The 19,066-nt window shown below is 43.2% G+C and overlaps 1 protein-coding gene across 1 annotated transcript in view; it reads right to left on the bottom strand.

The window, feature by feature from the left end:
• The window catches only part of LOC138854935 (tetranectin-like), a 42,229-nt gene extending 25,995 nt beyond the window's left edge, over positions 1 to 16,234 (bottom strand). Inside the window, exons 1-2 of the mRNA XM_070101071.1 lie at positions 16,044 to 16,234; positions 1,792 to 1,836 (exon numbers count right to left, since the gene is read on the bottom strand). Coding sequence (XP_069957172.1) covers positions 1,792 to 1,836; positions 16,044 to 16,194 — 196 coding nt within the window. The 5' untranslated portion in view covers positions 16,195 to 16,234. The remainder of the gene's footprint in view (positions 1 to 1,791; positions 1,837 to 16,043) is intronic.
• Positions 16,235 to 19,066: the final 2,832 nt, after the last annotated feature.

Here is a 19,066-nt window from a genome sequence, read left to right as displayed (position 1 = left end):
AGATTGCCTGAGGCATGGAAGACAGCAAATGTAGTCCCAATCTTTAAAAAAGGAGACAGACATGAAGCACTAAACTACAGACCAGTCTCACTGACATGTATAGTATGCAAAGTCATGGAGAAGATTATCAGGAGAAGAGTGGTGGAACACCTAGAAAGGAATGATCTCATCAACAGCAGCCAACATGGTTTCAGAGACGGGAAATTCTGTGTCACAAACCTACTGGAGTTCTATGACATGGTGACAGCAGTAAGACAAGAGAGAGAGAGGGGTGGGTGGATTGCATTTTCTTGGACTGCAAGAAGGCGTTTGACACAGTTCCACACAAGAGATTAGTGCAAAAACTTGAGAACCAAGCAGGGATAACAGGGAAGGCACTATAATGGATCAGGGAATACGTGTCAGGAAGTCAGCAGCGAGTCATGGTACGTGGCGAGGTGTCAGAGTGGGCGCCTGTGACCAGAGGCGTTTCACAGGGGTCAGTTCTAGGACCAGTGCTGTTTCTGGTATTTGTGAACGACATGACGGAAGGAATAGTCTGCGAAGTGTCCCTGTTTGCAGATGACGTGAAGTTGATGAGAAGAATTCATTCCATCGAAGACCAGGCAGAACTACAAAGGGATCTGGACAGGCTGCAGACCTTGTCCAGCAATTGGCTCCTGGAGTTCAACCCCACCAAGTGCAAAGTCATGAAGATTGGGGAAGGGCAAAGAAGACGGCAGACGGAGTACAGTCTAGGGGGCCAGAGACTACAAACTTCGCTCAAGGAAAAAGATCTTGGGGCGAGTATAACACCAAACATATCTCCTGTAGCACACATCAACCAAATAACTGCTGCAGCATATGGGCGCTTAGCAAACTTCAGAACAGCATTCCGACATCTTAATAAGGAATCGTTCAGGACCCTATACACCGTGTACGTTAGGCCCATATTGGAGTATGCAGCACCAGTTTGGAACCCACACCTAGCCAAGCACGTAAAGAAACTAGAAAAAGTGCATATATTTGCAACAAGACTAGTCCCGGAGTTAAGAGGTATGTCCTACGAGGAGAGGTTAAGGGAAATCAACCTGACGACACTGGAGGATAGATAGGGGGGACATGATAACGACATACAAAATATTGAGAGTAATTGACAAGGTGGACAAAGACAGGATGTTCCAGAGATGGGACACAGCAACAGTTGGAAGTTGAAGACACAGATGAATCACAGGGATGTTAGGAAGTATTTCTTCAGCCACAGAGTAGTCAGGAAGTGGAATAGTTTGGGAAGCGATGTAGTGGAGGCAGATTCCATGCATAGCTTTAAGCAGAGGTATGGTAAAGCTCACGGTTCATGGAGAGTGACCTAGTAGCGACCAGTGAAGAGGCGGGGCCAGGAGCTTGGACTCGATCCCTGCAACCTCAACTAGGCGAGTACAACTATGTGAGTACACACACACACACACACACACACACACACACACACACACACACACACACACACACACACACACACACACACACACCACACACATTTTCGTCTTGACTTGGAATATCTGTCTAATGATTCTGCGGAAGATTATGCTTACACAGATGTATTTCCATGATTTTAGCACATTGTTTCAGAGTAACAGTAACGTGATAATGATACCGCTACAACAGTATGGAAATTGGTAATTGAGGTCTCGTAATATTAAAATGAACCGGACATCAGTATTTTTTTAATCTTTGTATTAATTATCAAGATTTGTTTATAAAGATTCGTAAAAATTAGCTATAAAAACTGTACAAAAAACAAATAATACTTACCAGAGGTAATGTTGGACTGCAGCTCATCCAGCCACTGACGCATGACTGAAGTGAAAAATAAAAGCTAGATTTATATTACTCGATAATGTTTAATGTGGAAAGTAAATATATTTCTGTAAATTGCCGCCCCATTATTTCTTAATTATCCTCAAAATCTTAACAGTTAGTTTCCTATATTATTTCAGAAATGAAAGTCAGTAGACTTTCATTTCTTTTAGCTAACACTTGTACAAAAAACTATTCACAGTTATATAGCTTTTAACTCTGTTATTCCTTCAGTTTCTGCTACCAGAAGATATCAAATAAGGATAGATAGAACTAGATGAATACTAGATAAATACTAGATAAACTCAGGTATAAATAAAAAAAATATAATTAAGGTATACGAAATTATTTTATCAAAAAAATTAATTGATACGGTGTTATCTTGATTTCAGGTATCTGGTAACCAGATTACTTAATTGTTCAGGTCAGCTCTGTCTTGACCACAGGAAGAGACTAAAGAAATTCCAGAGGTCAGGAGAAAATAAGTTATTGTATGTACGATCAAAGTCACAAGTGACAAGGTTCTCAGACTATTTGTTAAGTCAAAACTAAAGAAATTATCGGACTCGGATGAGCTGTTCTCAAGGATTATAAAGGAATGTAATACCTAACTACAAAGCAGGAGACAGGTCAATAGCTTCAAATTATAGACCAATAAATATAACCTCTTTTGTGAGAAAACTGATGGAATCAGTAATTTCCGAGACCATTCGAAGCCGCCTTGAAACATATGAATTGGTCACTGACGCTCAACACTTTTACCAAGGGGAATTCTTGCCTTGTTAATTTACTAATTTTTTTCAATAAGATATTTTAAGTGGTAGATCGTAAATATGATATTTTGTATATGGGCGTCAGTAAGATCTTTGCTACAGTTCTATACCGGAGATTATTGAGGAAATTAGAGACACGTGTAATAGGAAGGAAATGTTTTTCCTGGGTAGTGGCGTGGTTAACAGATAGGTAACAGAGTTTGCCTAAATGGGGAGAAATTAGAGTGGGGACATGTGAGTGAGAAGTTCATTAGACAGAAGTGGGAGTATGAATGAATAATGATGGAAGTTTATTGGGCAATCTGCTTGTTCTGTTAGGTGAGGGCATAGTTCCCGCTACCCCCTTCCCTTCTTCACCCGGTGGGAGGTGATGCGTGTCCCTCCGACCGAACCATACCACGGGTGGGGTTTAAACCCGCTGTCAGAGAGTCTCAAAACTCCAGACCGTCGAGTTTTGAGACACTGACAGCGGGTTCAAACCCGCGGTCAGAGTGCAATCGTATCATTATGATTTCGTGAGTCCCTCCATCCAGTTCTCAGTTACTTGACTTTCGGCTCCCATCAAATTTGCAAGTATTCTTTCAACTCCTATTTAATTTATTATTTGTTTGGATTAATTTGGTTTAAGCAAGAGCTTCACTCTTGTTTAGGTTTCACAAATTTTTCCTGTCATGATTTGGACTTACGTAGTGTAATGTCATTATTTAAATCCTCACCATTTCTTTTAAAGGTCACATGCCTACCATGTGATTTCTCGATTGGTTTGTAATCTTGTCTTTATTTTAGCCTTGATTGTCGGCTTGGGTCATCCGACACAGGTGAGATAAGAAGGGCATCATTGATCTTAAACAGACCTTGCATTCACTCTGGCATCTGTACCTACACTGGTCCCCTTCCACTCGTAGTCGACTCGACTCGCACTCACCTACACTATTCTAGCAGCCGTTCCCCCGTTCATGATGAAGCCACTGTGTGGCGAAACGTTTCCTGAATAAAGATTTCCATATGCTGCATAAGTGTCTCAATCTTCAACTTGTCGGTTTTTCAAACCATTCATCACAACTGTCAGACACTGCAGCATCATGGGATCTTGTTACAAAGAATTCTTCAACACTTGTTCAACCTTTGGACGAAGACCTACTTCGACTAGTGGATGGTACCACTATGACCCCGCCTCCATCTGCTTCACGTCACCTCACTACAGTATATAAGCCACGTCTACGGCCCTATGCTGTACATTCTACAAGATTGATGGACTAAACACATCGACTCCAGGTTGAGGGACTGATTACCTCATTCTCCTCCTCTCCTTACGCCTTCATCTTTGTATTGGACTGATAAAGCCACTGTGTGGCGAAACGTTTCCTGAATAAAGATTTCCATATGCTGCATAAGTGTCTCAATCATCAGGAGAATGAGGTAATCAGTCCCTCAGCCTTGAGTCGATGTGGTCAGTCCATCAATCTTGAATAGAATACGGCATATGAGCGGAGAAGCAGCTTATAAACCGTAGGCAGGAGAGGTGCAGCAGTGGTAGGTGGTGTCACATTGTTCAATGTGGAAGTAGGTCGTGCCCAAGGGTTAGGCAAGTGAAGAATTCCCAAGTATTAAGATCCCAAGAAGTTGCAGTGTCTGACAGGATTGTAGATGAATGGTTCACAGAACCGACACGTTGTTAAATTAGACACATGTGCAACTCTTGGTTGAGGGACTGATTGCCTCATTCTCCACCTGTTCTTCAAGTTTATCCTTTGTATGGACTGATGAAGCCACTGTGTGGGGAAACGTTTCCTCAATAAAGATACCCAAGAGTTGCACATGTGTCTAATTTAACAAGTTGTAAGAATTTAGGAAAGTATAAGTTTGGTAATAGATTTGTGGACTCTTAAGTTACATTCAAAGACTCTTAAGTTACATTCACTTGTTAGACGAAGAATGAGGGGAGACCTGATCGAAGTGTATAAGTGGAAGATAGGTATTAATAAAGGGGATATTAACAAGGTCTTGAGGATGTCTCTCCAAGAGAGAACCCGAAGTAATGGATTTAAATTAGATAAGTTTAGATTTAGAAAGGATATAGGAAAGTATTGGTTTGGAAATAGGGTAGTTGATGAGTGGAACAGTCTACCTAGTTGGGTTATTGAGGCTGGGACTTTGGGTAGCTTCAAATTTAGGTTGGATAAATACATGAGTGGGAGGGGTTGGATTTGAGTGGGACTTGCACATCAGAGCTTATTTCTTGGGTAGCATTGAAAATTGGGTTGGTCAAATGTTTGTTAGTGGGAGGAATTGCAAAGGACCTGCCTAGTATGGGCCAACAGGCCTGCTGCAGTGTTCCTCCTTTCTTATGAGTGAAATAAACTCTCGAGAAGTTCTATTGAAGCGAGAACCTTGGAAACACTGAAGCAAAAATTGGTTAACACAGGTACATGAGTGGGTGTGAATTAGACCTGCCGAGCATGGGCCAGCAGACCTACTGCAGTGCTTCTACCTGGAGGTTTTCGGGGTCAACCCCTTCCCCCCCGGCTCGGTCTGAGACTAGGCCTCGTGGCGTATCAGGGTTTGATCAACCAGGCTGAACTGCGGGCCGAACGCAAGCTGATGTACGAACCACAGCCCGGTTGGTCAGGTACTGACTTTAGGTGCCTGTCCAGTGCCTTCTTGAAGACAGCCAGGAGTCTATTGGTAATCCCCCTTATGTATGCTGAGAGGCAGTTGAACAGTTTTGGGCCCCGGACACTTACTGTGTTGTTACTCAGTGTACTCGTGGCGCCCCTGCTTTTCACCGGGGGAATGTTGCATCTCCTGTCCAATCTTTTGCTTTCATAGGGAGTGATTTTCGTGTGCAGGTTTGGTACGAATCCCTCTAGAATTTTCCAAGTGTATATTATCATGTATCTCTCTCGCCTGCGTTCCGGGGAATACAAATCAAGGGACTTCAACCGATACCAGTAATTTAGGTGCTTTATTGTACTTATGTGTGCCATGAAAGTTCTTTGTACATTCTCCAGGTCTGCAATTTTGCCTGCCTTGAAGGGGGCAGTTAGTGTACAGCAGTATTCCAGCCTAGAGAGAACAAGCGTTTTGATGAGAATTATCGTGGGCCTGGCGTCCCTAGTTTTAAAGGTTCTCATTATCCATCCTATCATTTTTCTAGCAGATGTGGTAGATTCATTGTTATGGTTTTGTAGGTAAGATCCTCTGACATTATCACTCCTTGATACAGTCTTAACCCGGCACCCACCTACCTACTACGACCCTTCTTATCTACTCTGATCCTTCTTACTTACTACAACCCCACTCACCTACGGCCCCCCTCACTATGACCCTCCTCACCTGCTACAACCCTCCTCACCTACTACGATGCTCTTCACCTGCTACCCTCTTCACATACAACTCCCTCATATACTACGACCCTTCTCACCCACGACCCCTCACCTGCTACGACCCTTCTCACCTACTACGGCCCTCATCGACTACGACCCCCCTTTTCTACTACGACCCTCCTCACCTACTACGACCCTCCTTACTACGACCCTTCTCATCGACTACGGCACGCCAGGGCACCGCCACAGGGCTTCCCTCCACAGGGATAACAGCGGCACACCAAGGCAGTAATGTACACTGCTACGACATTCCACAAGCCAGAGTCTGAAGACCCGTGCTTGGAGAATAATTCAAGGAGCATGCAGTCGCGTTATTTTGATTTTGTAAGTCTTGATGGCGGCTTTGAAGGGACTTGAACTAGAGTACGACACAGCCACGCTGGTGTGGCATTCGTCTGTGAAAACCTACATTTGTGGTCACCGTGGTGACCTATGCTAACCTTCCTATAGTGTATAGCAATATACCTGTTTGGATGACTCTTATAAGAGCCAGGTGGCCCAGTGGTTAACGCACTGGTCTGTGAGTTTTAGAACTCACTTGCCATGAGTTCAAGTCCCATCCGTTCCATGATTTATCTGCATTTACATCGTTGCTTCCTTCCTGTTATGTATCATTTGCCCCAATTGAGTTTTATAAATGGATGAGACCTGAACAATGAATCTTGTGTATGAAAGTCTTTGTTCTAGGAGTGATAACAATGACTTCACTTCCCATAAAACTTCTTAAGAAAAACAATAAAATCGATTGATCTGTTCAGGTATAAAACACACACACACACACACACACACACACAAACATACACACAAACACACACACAAACACACACAAAACACAGACAAACACACACACACAAACACACACACACACAAACACAAACACACACACACACACACACACACACACAGAAGAGCTCATGCATGCAGGGCAAAGCTCCTGATCATGGGTGACTTTAACCACAAGGAGATCGATTGGGAGAACTTGGACCCACATGGGGGCCAAGATACATGGAGGGCTAAGATGATGGAGGTGGTACTGGAAAACTTCATGTGCCAACACGTAAGGGACACTACAAGAGAGAGAGGAGAGGATGAACCAGCAAGGCTGGACTTAGTATTCACCTTGAGTAGTGCAGATATCGAGGACATCACATATGAAAGACCCCTTGGGGCCAGTGACCATGTGGTTTTAAGCTTCGAATACACAGTAGAGCTACAAGTGGAGGGAGAAGCAGGAAGGCCAGGACGAATGAAGCCAAACTACAAGAAAGGGGACTACACAGGAATGAGGAACTACCTGAACGGGGTTCAGTGGGACAGAGAACTGGCAGGGAAGCCAGTTAATGAGATGATGGAATATGTAGCAACAAAATGCAAGGAGGCTGAGGAGAGGTTTGTACCCAAGGGTAACAGGAATAATGAAAAAGCCAGGATGAGCCCATGGTTTACCCAAAGGTGCAGGGAGGCAAAAACCAAGTGTGCTAGGAAATGGAAGAAATATAGAAGGCAAAGGACCCAGGAGAATAAGGAGAACAGTCGTAGAGCCAGAAACGAATATGCACAGATAAGAAGGGAGGCCCAAAGACAATAAGAAAATGACATAGCAGCGAAAGCCAAATCTGACCCGAAACTGTTGTACAGCCACATCAGGAGGAAAACAACAGTCAAGGACCAGGTAATCAGGCTAAGGAAGGAAGGAGGAGAGACAACAAGAAATGACCGTGAAGTATGTGAAGAACTCAACAAGAGATTCAAAGAAGTGTTCACAGAGGAGACAGAAGGGACTCCAGAAAGACGGAGAGGTGGGGCACACCACCAAGTGCTGGACACAGTGCACACAACCGAGGAAGAAGTGAAGAGGCTTCTGAGTGAGTTAGATACCTCAAAGGCAATGGGGCCAGATAACATCTCCCCATGGGTATTGAGAGAGGGAGCAGAGGCGCTATGTGTACCCCTAACAACAATATTCAATACATCTATCGAAACAGGGAGATTGCCTGAGGCATGGAAGACAGCAAATGTAGTCCCAATCTTTAAAAAAGGAGACAGACATGAAGCATTAAACTACAGACCAGTGTCACTGACATGTAAAGTATGCAAAATCATGGAGAAGATTATCAGGAGAAGAGTGGTGGAACACCTAGAAAGGAACGATCTCATCAACAGCAGCCAACATGGTTTCAGGGACGGGAAATCCTGTGTCACAAACCTACTGGAGTTCTATGACATGGTGACAGCAGTAAGACAAGAGAGAGAGGGGTGGGTGGATTGCATTTTCTTGGACTGCAAGAAGGCGTTTGACACAGTTCCACACAAGAGATTGGTGCAAAAACTGGAGGACCAAGCAGGGATAACAGGGAAGGCACTACAATGGATCAGGGAATACTTGTCAGGAAGACAGCAGCGAGTCATGGTACGTGGCGAGGTGTCAGAGTGGGCACCTGTGACCAGCGGGGTCCCGCAGGGGTCAGTCCTAGGACCAGTGCTGTTTCTGGTATTTGTGAACGACATGACGGAAGGAATAGACTCTGAGGTGTCCCTGTTTGCAGATGACGTGAAGTTGATGAGAAGAATTCACTCGATCGAAGACCAGGCAGAACTACAAAGGGATCTGGACAGGCTGCAGACCTGGTCCAGCAATTGGCTCCTGGAGTTCAATCCCACCAAGTGCAAAGTCATGAAGATTGGGGAAGGGCAAAGAAGGCCGCAGACGGAGTACAGTCTAGGGGGTCAGAGACTACAAACCTCACTCAAGGAAAAAGATCTTGGGGTGAGTATAACACCAGGCACATCTCCTGAAGCGCACATCAACCAAATAACTGCTGCAGCATATGGGCGCCTAGCAAACCTCAGAACAGCATTCCGACATCTTAATAAGGAATCATTCAGGACCCTGTACACCGTGTACGTTAGGCCCATATTGGAGTATGCGGCACCAGTTTGGAACCCACACCTAGCCAAGCACGTGAAGAAACTAGAGAAAGTGCAAAGGTTTGCAACAAGACTAGTCCCAGAGCTAAGAGGTATGTCCTACGAGGAGAGGTTAAGGGAAATCAACCTGACGACACTGGAGGACAGGAGAAATAGGGGGGACATGATAACGACATACAAAATACTGAGAGGAATTGACAAGGTGGACAAAGACAGGATGTTCCAGAGATTGAATACTGTAACAAGGGGACACAGTTGGAAGCTGAAGACACAGATGAATCACAGGGATGTTAGGAAGTATTTCTTCAGCCACAGAGTAGTCAGTAAGTGGAATAGTTTGGGAAGCGATGTAGTGGAAGCAGGATCCATACATAGCTTTAAGCAGAGGTATGATAAAGCTCACGGCTCAGGGAGAGTGACCTAGTAGCGATCAGTGAAGAGGCGGGGCCAGGAGCTCGGACTCGACCCCCGCAACCTCAACTAGGTGAGTACACACACACACACACACACACACAAAAACACACACACACACACACACACACACACACACACACACACACACACAAAACACAGACAAACACACACACACACACACACACACACACACACACACACACACACACACACACACACACACACACACACAAGCACACACACAAAAAAACACACAAAAACACACACACACACCGGGGCCAGGAGCTTGGACTCGACCCCTTCAACCTCAACTAGGTGAGTACACACACACACAAACACACACACAAACACACACACAAACACACACACAAACAAACACGCACACACACACACACTCACGCCTTTGAAACAAGACAGGCTAAGTGCCTATCGACACGCTCCTTTGACAACTGGTACCTAACACAAACACATACACGGGGCCAGGAGCTGTGAATCGACCCCTGTAACTACAAATAGGTAAGTAAACACACACACACACACACACACACACGTGATAAGGTATCACAGTGGGCACCTGTGACGAGCGGGGTCCCACAGGGGTCGGTCCTAGGACCACTGCTATTTTTGGTATATGTAATGACATGATGGAAGGGATAGACTCAGAAGTGTTCCTGTTTGCAGATGATGTGAAGTTAATGAGGAGAATTAAATCAGATGAAGATCAGACAGGACTACAAAAAGACCTGGACAGGCTGGACACGTGGTCCAGCAACTGGCTTCTCGAATTTAACCCTGCCAAATGCAAAGTCCTGAAGATTTGGGAAGGACAAAGAAGACCTCTGACAGAGTATAGGCTAGGTGGGCAAAGACTGCAAACCTCGCTCAAGGAGAAAGATCTTGGGGTGAGCATAACGCCGAGCACGTCTCCAAAAGCACACATCAACCAGATAACTGCTGCAGCATACGGGCGCCTGGCAAACCTGAGAATAGCGTTCCGATACCTTAGTAAGGAATCGTTCAAGACACTGTACACCATGTATATCAGGCCCATACTGGAGTATGCAGTACCAGTTTGTAACCCATACCTGGTCAAGCACGCCAAGAAATTAGAGAAAGTGCAAAGGTTTGCGACAAGGTTAGTTCCAGAGCTAAAGGGAATGTCCTACGAAGAAAGGTTAAGGGAAATCTGCCTGACGGCACTGGAGGACAGAAGGGTCAGGGGAGACATGATAACGACATACAAAATACTGCGTGGAATAGACAAGGTGGACAGAGACAGGATGTTTCAGAGATGGGACACAGAAACAAGGGGTCACAATTGGAAGTTGAAGACTCAGTTGAGTTAAAGGGATGTTAGGAAGTATTTCTTCAGTCAATGAATAGTCAGGAAGTGGAATAGCCAAGCAAGTGAGGTGGTGGAGGCAGGAACCATACATAGTTTTAAGACTAGGTATGATAAAGCTCATGGAGCAGGGAGAGAGAGTACCTAGTAGCACTCAGTGAAGAGGCAGGGCCAGGAGCTGAGTCTCGACCCCTGCAACCACAATTAGGTGAGTACACACACACATACGTGGAGAGCTAATATGATGGAGGTGGTATCGAAAAACCTCCTACATCAACATGTCAGAGACACCACCAGAGAGAGAGAGGAGAGGATGATCCAGCAAGACTGGACCTCATACTCACCTTCAGTAGTTCAGACATTGAGGACATCACATACGAAAGTCTCCTCGGACGTAGTGTCCACGTGGTCCTCAGCTTCGAATACCTACATTGTAAAGTTAAAACTGGAGAGCGAGCAGCAAGAGTAGGATGGTAGAAGTCAAATTACAAAAGAGGGGACTACACAGGCAAGAAGAATTTCCTGTATGAGGTACATTGGAAAAGGGAACTGGCGGGAAAAAACAGTAAATAAAATGATGGAAAAAGTGACAACAAAATGCAAAGAAGAAGAGGAGAGGTTCGCTCCTAAGGGCAACAGAAATAATGGGGAAGAACAGAACGAGCCCTTGGTTCACCCGAAGGCGCAGAAGCCAAAACTAAGTGCGCTAGAGAATGGAAAAATAAAGAGATTAGTCGAAGAGCCAGAAACGAATATGCACAGATAAGGAGGGAGGTACAGCAGCAATACGAAAACGACATAGCATCGAAAGTCAAGTCTGAGCCGAAGCTGTTGTGCAGCCACATCAGGAGGACCAGGTAATCAGGCTGAGGAAGGAAGATGGGGAGTTTACAAGAAACGACCTAGAAATATGTGAGGAACTCAACATGAGATCCAAAGAATATTTTCAGTGGAAACAGAAAAGACTTCAGAAAGCCGGAATTGTGGGGTACACCAACTGCTGCTGGATGCAATACACACAACCAAGGAGGAGATGAAGAGACTGCTAAATGAACTAGATGCCTCAAAGGTGGTGGGACCGGAAAACATCTCTCTGTGGGTCCTGGGAGAAGGAGCAGAGGCACTGTGTCTGCCACTAACAACAATCTTAAACACATCTATCGAAACAGGACGACTACCTGAGGTGTGGAAGACAGTAAATGCACTCCCAATTTTTAAGAAAGGAGACAGACACGCAACATTAAACTACAGACCAATGTCACTGACATGCATAATATGCAAAGTCATTGAAAAGATTATCAGGAGAAGAGTGTTGGGGCACCTAGAGATAAACGAGCTTATCAACGACAGCCAGCACGGGTTCAGGGACGGGAAATCCTGTGTCACAAACCTACTGGAGTTCTATGACAGGGTGATAGCAGTAAGACAAGAGAGAGAGAGAGGGGTGGGTAGATTGCATTTTCTTGGACTGTAAGGTGTTTGACACAGTTCCATACACTCAAGAGATTAGTGCAAAACCTGGAGGACCAAGCAGGGATAACATGGAAGGCACTACAATAGATCAGGGAATACCTGTCAAGAAGACGACGGCGAGTCCCTGTTTGCAGATGATGTGAAGTTGATGAGAAGTATTTAATCGGACTAGGACCAGGCAGATTACAAAAGGATCTGAACAGGCTCTAGGCCTGCTCCAGCAACTGGCTTCTGGAGTTCAATCCCACCAAGTGCAAAGTCATGAAGATTTGTGAGGGGCAAAGAAGACCGCCAACGGAGTACAGTCTAGGAGGACAGAGATTACAAACCTCACACAAGGATAAGAATCTTGGGGTGAGTATAACACCAGGCACATCTCCTGAGGAGTACATCAACCAAATAACTGCTGCAGCATACAGGCGCCTGGCAAACCTCAGAACAGCATTCTGACAACTTAATAAGGAATCTTTCAGGACCCTGTGCACTGTGTACGTTAGGCCCATATTGGAGTATGCGGCACCAGTTTGGAACCCACACCTAGCCAAGCACATAAGGAAACTAGTTGTCAGGAAGTGGAATAGTCTGGGAAGTGATGTAGTGGAGGTAGGATCAGAAGAAGTATGATAAACCTCATGGGGCAGGAAGTGTGACGTAGTAGCGACCAATGAAGAGGCGGGGCCAGGAGCGGTGAGTCGACCCCTGCAACCACACTAGGGGAGCATACACACATACAGACACATACAGACACACACACACACACACACATACACACACATCGACTGACACAGGTCTGGAAAACTGAGAATGTAGTCACAATATTTAAAAAGGGGACCAATATTTGGCATTGAATTACAAGTGAGTGTCACTAACCTGCATCGTGTGTAATGTTATGAGGATTATTCCTTCTCTCTAAAATCTTTGAAAAATTAATTCATACGCGAATCTATTCCTACCTCATCTCCCCCAACATACTCAACCCCTGTCAGTTTGGGTTCAGGCCTAATAAAAAACACGAATGATGCTATTATACACATGCTAGAACAAATATACACTGCACTAGAGAAAAAAAAGTCCCATTGGAGATTTCCATTGATTTACGTAAAGTTTTTGATGCAGTTGATCATGATTCGCTGCACACAAAATTATCGCACTATGGTATAAGAGGGCACTCCCTCAACTACCTTAAGTCTTACCTCAGCAACAGAAGCCAATATGTGTACACAAATGTAGTAAACTCTTCCACACAGCCAATTACAGTTGGTGTCCCACAGGGAAGTGTCCTTGGCCCTCTTCTCTTTCTCATTTACATAAACGACCTACCAAATGCATCGCAACTACTCAAACCTACACTGTTTGCAGATGACACTACATACGTCTTCTCTCACCCGAGCCCAGTTATGCTAGCCAATACTGTAAATACCGAATCACAGAAAATATCAACCTGGATGACGATTAACAAGTTTACTCTCATTATTGACAAAACCTACTTCATTTATTTTGGGAACAGAACTACAGATGATCCTTTTATCATAATGATAAACGGATCACCTATCACGAAACTCACAGAGGGAAAGTTCTTAGAAATCCACCTTGATAATAGCCTCAAATTTCAGACACATGTACAACAAATTTCCAAGAAAAGATACGGTACTATGTTCCACAATCAGCTCTCCTTGCACTATATCACTCACTCATTTACCCCTATCTCGCCTGTGCATGGGGGTCAACAACAATCAATCATATCAGACCATTAATTACCCAGCAAAAGGCTGCAGTCAGAATGATAATAAATTCCCATTCTAGGCAGCATACTCCACCAATATTCAAAGCTCTAACCTTACTCAACGTATAAGACATCCATACTTATACTTATTAAAATGCCTACTACATATATAGAACAAAATCAGACATAAACCCTCCACTCATACTTCTCTTTACCAACCTCAACAGAACACATGACCATAACACAAGGCACAGATGTTCCCCGTGTCCATCTCACACTATGTAAAAACTCAATGCACATAAAAGGCCCAAAAATTTGGAATTCATTACCAGTGATTACCAAAGAAACACTCTCTGTATATTAATTCAAGACTCTTCATAAAAACCGTTTACTCACCCAAAACTAATTACACAGTATTTAATTTAACTTTACCTACACAGTTAACAAATCACTTTCTACTGCCTCAAAACATCATTACTCACTGTGTTACTTCCCTAGCCTTAGGACCCCATAATTAAATGCTGAAAGATCAATAAATTCTCATATCTAATCTAATGCAAATATTGAATAACTTATATTTCACAAATGCATAACCCAGTTGTATAATTAGAGAAACCTTACCAAACTATGTTTTTATAGCATTACCTAATAGAATAATCCATTCTCATGAATACAATGTAACTCATCTAATGACCATATGACCTGTTACTACACTACAGATCATTGATTTGATTTGATTATTAAATTGTACGACTACATATATTAAACTGATCATTTTGTTATATTATTCACAGTAATATTACAAAATTATAAAACTATAATGATTCAAAACTGAAATGCTCAAATTTCATTGTTTAAAATATTCAATTGTACTTGATATTGTAAATTGTTTACTGTAGCTGTTACCATTGCAACTCTATTATAGCTTATATAGTCTTAAGTTAATTTTAAGCCTGTCTATAATGCTCTGCATACAAGGGGTTTTTGACATGTACACCCAACTACTATAATACTTTGTACAACTATGTATCATGTCCTAATAAACTATTATTATTATTATTATTATTAATTATTATTATTATTATTATTATTATTATTATTATTATTATTATAATATCTGAGAATTAAAACTTTCTGTTTTTGTACACAAATATACAGATAATTTATGTTACCCAACGACAAGTTAAGAGTAAGACATAATAAATGAAGCTGGAGATTACATAAGTGTAATTAATCTCGAACACAAAACCTGCCAACAAAACTCAAATTACTGCTACATAAAAATACTATAACCACGAGGTGTGGCTCCTCTAGTAAGCCACGACTCCATCTTCAATTGTACTCTACAGCATCACACTACTGTTGTTATTCTTACCTCTGACGCCTGAGTCTCTCTCTGCTAGCACATTACCATCATCACACTACTGTTGTTATTCTTACCTCTGACGCCTGAGTCTCTCTCTGCTAGCACATTACCATCATCACACTACTGTTGTTGTTCTTACCTCTGATGCCTGAGTCTCTCTCTGCTAGCACATTACCATCATCACACTACTGTTGTTATTCTTACCTCTGACGCCTGAGTCTCTCTCTGCTAGCACATTACCATCATCACACTACTGTTGTTGTTCTTACCTCTGATGCCTGAGTCTCTCTCTGCTAGCACATTACCATCATCACACTACTGTTGTTGTTCTTACCTCTGATGCCTGAGTCTCTCTCTGCTAGCACATTACCATCATCACACTACTGTTGTTGTTCTTACCTCTGACGCCTGAGTCTCTCTCTGCTAGCACATTACCATCATCACTACTTACTGTTGTCTCTCTCTGCTATTCATTACCTCTGACGCCTGAGTCTCTCTCTGCTAGCACATTACCATCATCACACTACTGTTGTTATTCTTACCTCTGATGCCTGAGTCTCTCTCTGCTAGCACATTACCATCATCACACTACTGTTGTTGTTCTTACCTCTGACGCCTGAGTCTCTCTCTGCTAGCACATTACCATCATCACACTACTGTTGTTGTTCTTACCTCTGATGCCTGAGTCTCTCTCTGCTAGCACATTACCATCATCACACTACTGTTGTTGTTCTTACCTCTGATGCCTGAGTCTCTCTCTGCTAGCACATTACCATCATCACACTACTGTTGTTGTTCTTACCTCTGACGCCTGAGTCTCTCTCTGCTAGCACATTAGATATTGCCAGCTGGTTGAGGAGGAGGGTGTTGGATAATTCCTGTAAAACTTGTGTTGATTGAGCAGCCGCTGTAACAGCCAACACCAGAAGCTGCACGCACCTAAATGTTGCCATGGTGACCTCCCCCGAGATGTGTTGCTCTCGCAGTGATGATAACTACACTGTTGATCCTCGCTTTATACTTACCAACACACACACACACACACACACACACACACACACACACACACACACACACACACACACACACACACACACACAAACAAACAGGTCGGTTTCGGTGATGTGTGTACCGTGTAAGGTAATGGAGCAAATAAACAGAGTGGTAACGCACTTGCTAAGAATTGGTTTCTTAAACAGCAACCAGTAATGTAAGTGAGGCAGGAGAGAGATTGTTTTTAGTTAGACCCCAAGAAGCAATATGATACTGTACCACACACAGGACTGGGACAGAACTTGAGAAGCTGGAATAATTTTTAACGTTCTCCGGAAGCAAAGATGGACTGTTCAGACAGCGATGTCAGAATGGGTACGAGTAACAAGTGGTGTGACTCACATAACAGATGGAAATGAGTCAGATGTAAACCATACCACGGGCGGGGACAGAACCAGGGATAAGAGAGAGAATCATAAAACTCCAGACCAAGTTTTATGACTCTCTGATCGCGGGTTCTATCCCCGTCCATGGTATGGTTAGTTTGCAATCCTGGCATTACAATGTCGTTAGTCGAGTCAGATGTACCTCTGTTCGTTGGTGTAAAAACTAATGAGAATACAAATAGATCAGATAAATGGTTGCTTGAATTCAATCCCATCAAATATAAGGTTATTAAGTTTGGGGAAGATGCCAGATGTAGATAAATGGTTCAGAGAACTGACAAGTTGATAAATTAGACACATGTGCAACACTTGGGTATCTTTATTGTGGAAACATATCGCCACACAGTGGCTTCATCAGTCCATAGTGTATAAGTATGTAAGTCTACAGTACATAAGCCACTTCTTCGCATATATGCTGTATTCTTTTCAGGAATGATGGACTGATTGCATCGACTCAAGGCTGAGGGACTGATTAACTCAAACTCCTGTTCTTCACCATTCTCCTTTGTATGGACTGATGAAGCCAGTGTGGCGAAACGTTTCCTCAATAAAGATACCCAAGTGTTGCACATGTGTCTAATTTAACAAGATGCCAGACTGTAATAATGTTGGTAGAATTACCGACAATATGTAAAGTAAAAGGACACAAGTGCAACTAATGTGACATTTTATTGTGGCAACGTTTCGGTCTCCAGGAGCTTTGTCAAGCCGATACAAACAGTATATGGACACAGAGGGTATATAAAGGCTCAGAGTGAGGTACCATTTCGATGTTCACTAGTGGTGGTGGTAGTAGTAGTAGTAGTAGTGGCAAAAGTTGTAGTAGTAATACAATATGGTAGAGCAATTAATTCGTACATGAGTAAAAGGATATAAAAGCTATTACTTGGGTAACATAAAAATAGGTTGGACAAATATAGACTGGATAGAGGCAGCTTGTTTCAGTGTTCACTCTCTGTGCTTTGTGTAGTATAACAGGAGAGACTATGTTTACTGTTTTCAGGAGGATTCTTGCTAAGACTTCGGAGATGGTGAAGCTGCCGTTGTTTTGTTTAATTGTATTCGAAACAGCGATCAGTGCTGATTCGAGGCACTTGTGTCTGCGGAAATTAGTTTCTTTGATCACTAATCGGGCGTCCCTGAATTTCATGAGATGATTGGTGAAATTTCGGTGTTGTACACAGGCGTTGTTCAAGTTATTGTTCCTACATGCGTAAATGTGTTCATTGAGGCGGGTGTCGAGGTTTCTTGCTGTTTCACCTACATAAATCTTGTCGCAGCCTCCACAGGGTATAGTGTAAACTCCTGCATTGACTGGTTCGTGGTGCTTTGATTTTGTCCTGGTTAGATCCTTTATTGAAGTGCTAGAAGCGATGGCGACTCTGGTGTTAGCTTGTGAAAGTACTTGAGAAACGTTCAGTGCAACCTGGCTGTTGGGAAGAATTATAACTTTGTTGGGAGTGGTGTTGGTGCGTGGAGAATTAATGATCTGAAGAGCTATTTTCTTGCAGTCTTTGATGAAAAAGGAAGGAAAATGTAACTCAGTGAAGGTTGAGAAGGTCGTGACCTTCTCAACCGCATCCGTAACCTCTCCATCCGTAACAAGAAACTAAGCAGTTTAGACGTGACTTCCCTCTTCACAAAAGTACCTACCACAAAAGCCATCGAGGTTCTACGACGTAAAGTCAATCAGGACCTTAATCTTCCTCTACCTCCCGGAGATTTTGTTGACTTGATTGAACTCTGTGTTAATTTCAACTGTTTTTCTTTCAATAACAAGCTCTACAAACAAACCTACGGCATGGGAATTGGGTCCCCCATCAGTGCCGTCCTAGCCAACTTATACATCGAACACCTAGAGTCCGAACACTTCGCAAACATCATCCCTTCAAGCGTCACTTGGTTACGTTATGTGGACGACGTCCTCGTAATAACTCCCAAACGTTTTGATGTACGGCATCTTCAGGCAAGACTCAACGCAGTTGAACCGGCGATACAGTTTACACTAGAAGAAGAGTCCAATGACAAGCTACCTTTCCTCGACGTCCTCATTCACAAAGTAGACAACAACCTAAGATTTCAAGTCTATCGGAAACCTACCAATAAAAATGATCTCACACACTTCTATTCCAGTCAAGATACCAAGACCAAAAGGGGCATCATCGGGTTTTTCCTAAGAGCATACCGAATTTGTAGTCCTGAGTTTCTTGACGAGGAATGTACATACATTCACCAAACATTCACTGAGTTACATTTTCCTTCTTTTTTCATCAAAGACTGCAAGAAAATAGCTCATCAGATCATTAATTCTCCACGCACCAACACCACTCCCAACAAAGTTATAATTCTTCCCAACAGCCAGGTTGCACTGAACGTTTCTCAAGTA

The sequence above is a fragment of the Cherax quadricarinatus genome, chromosome 75 (assembly GCF_038502225.1).
Source record: "Cherax quadricarinatus isolate ZL_2023a chromosome 75, ASM3850222v1, whole genome shotgun sequence".
NCBI classification, from domain to species: domain Eukaryota; kingdom Metazoa; phylum Arthropoda; class Malacostraca; order Decapoda; family Parastacidae; genus Cherax; species Cherax quadricarinatus.
This window is presented reverse-complemented; position numbering and strand designations above follow the sequence as displayed.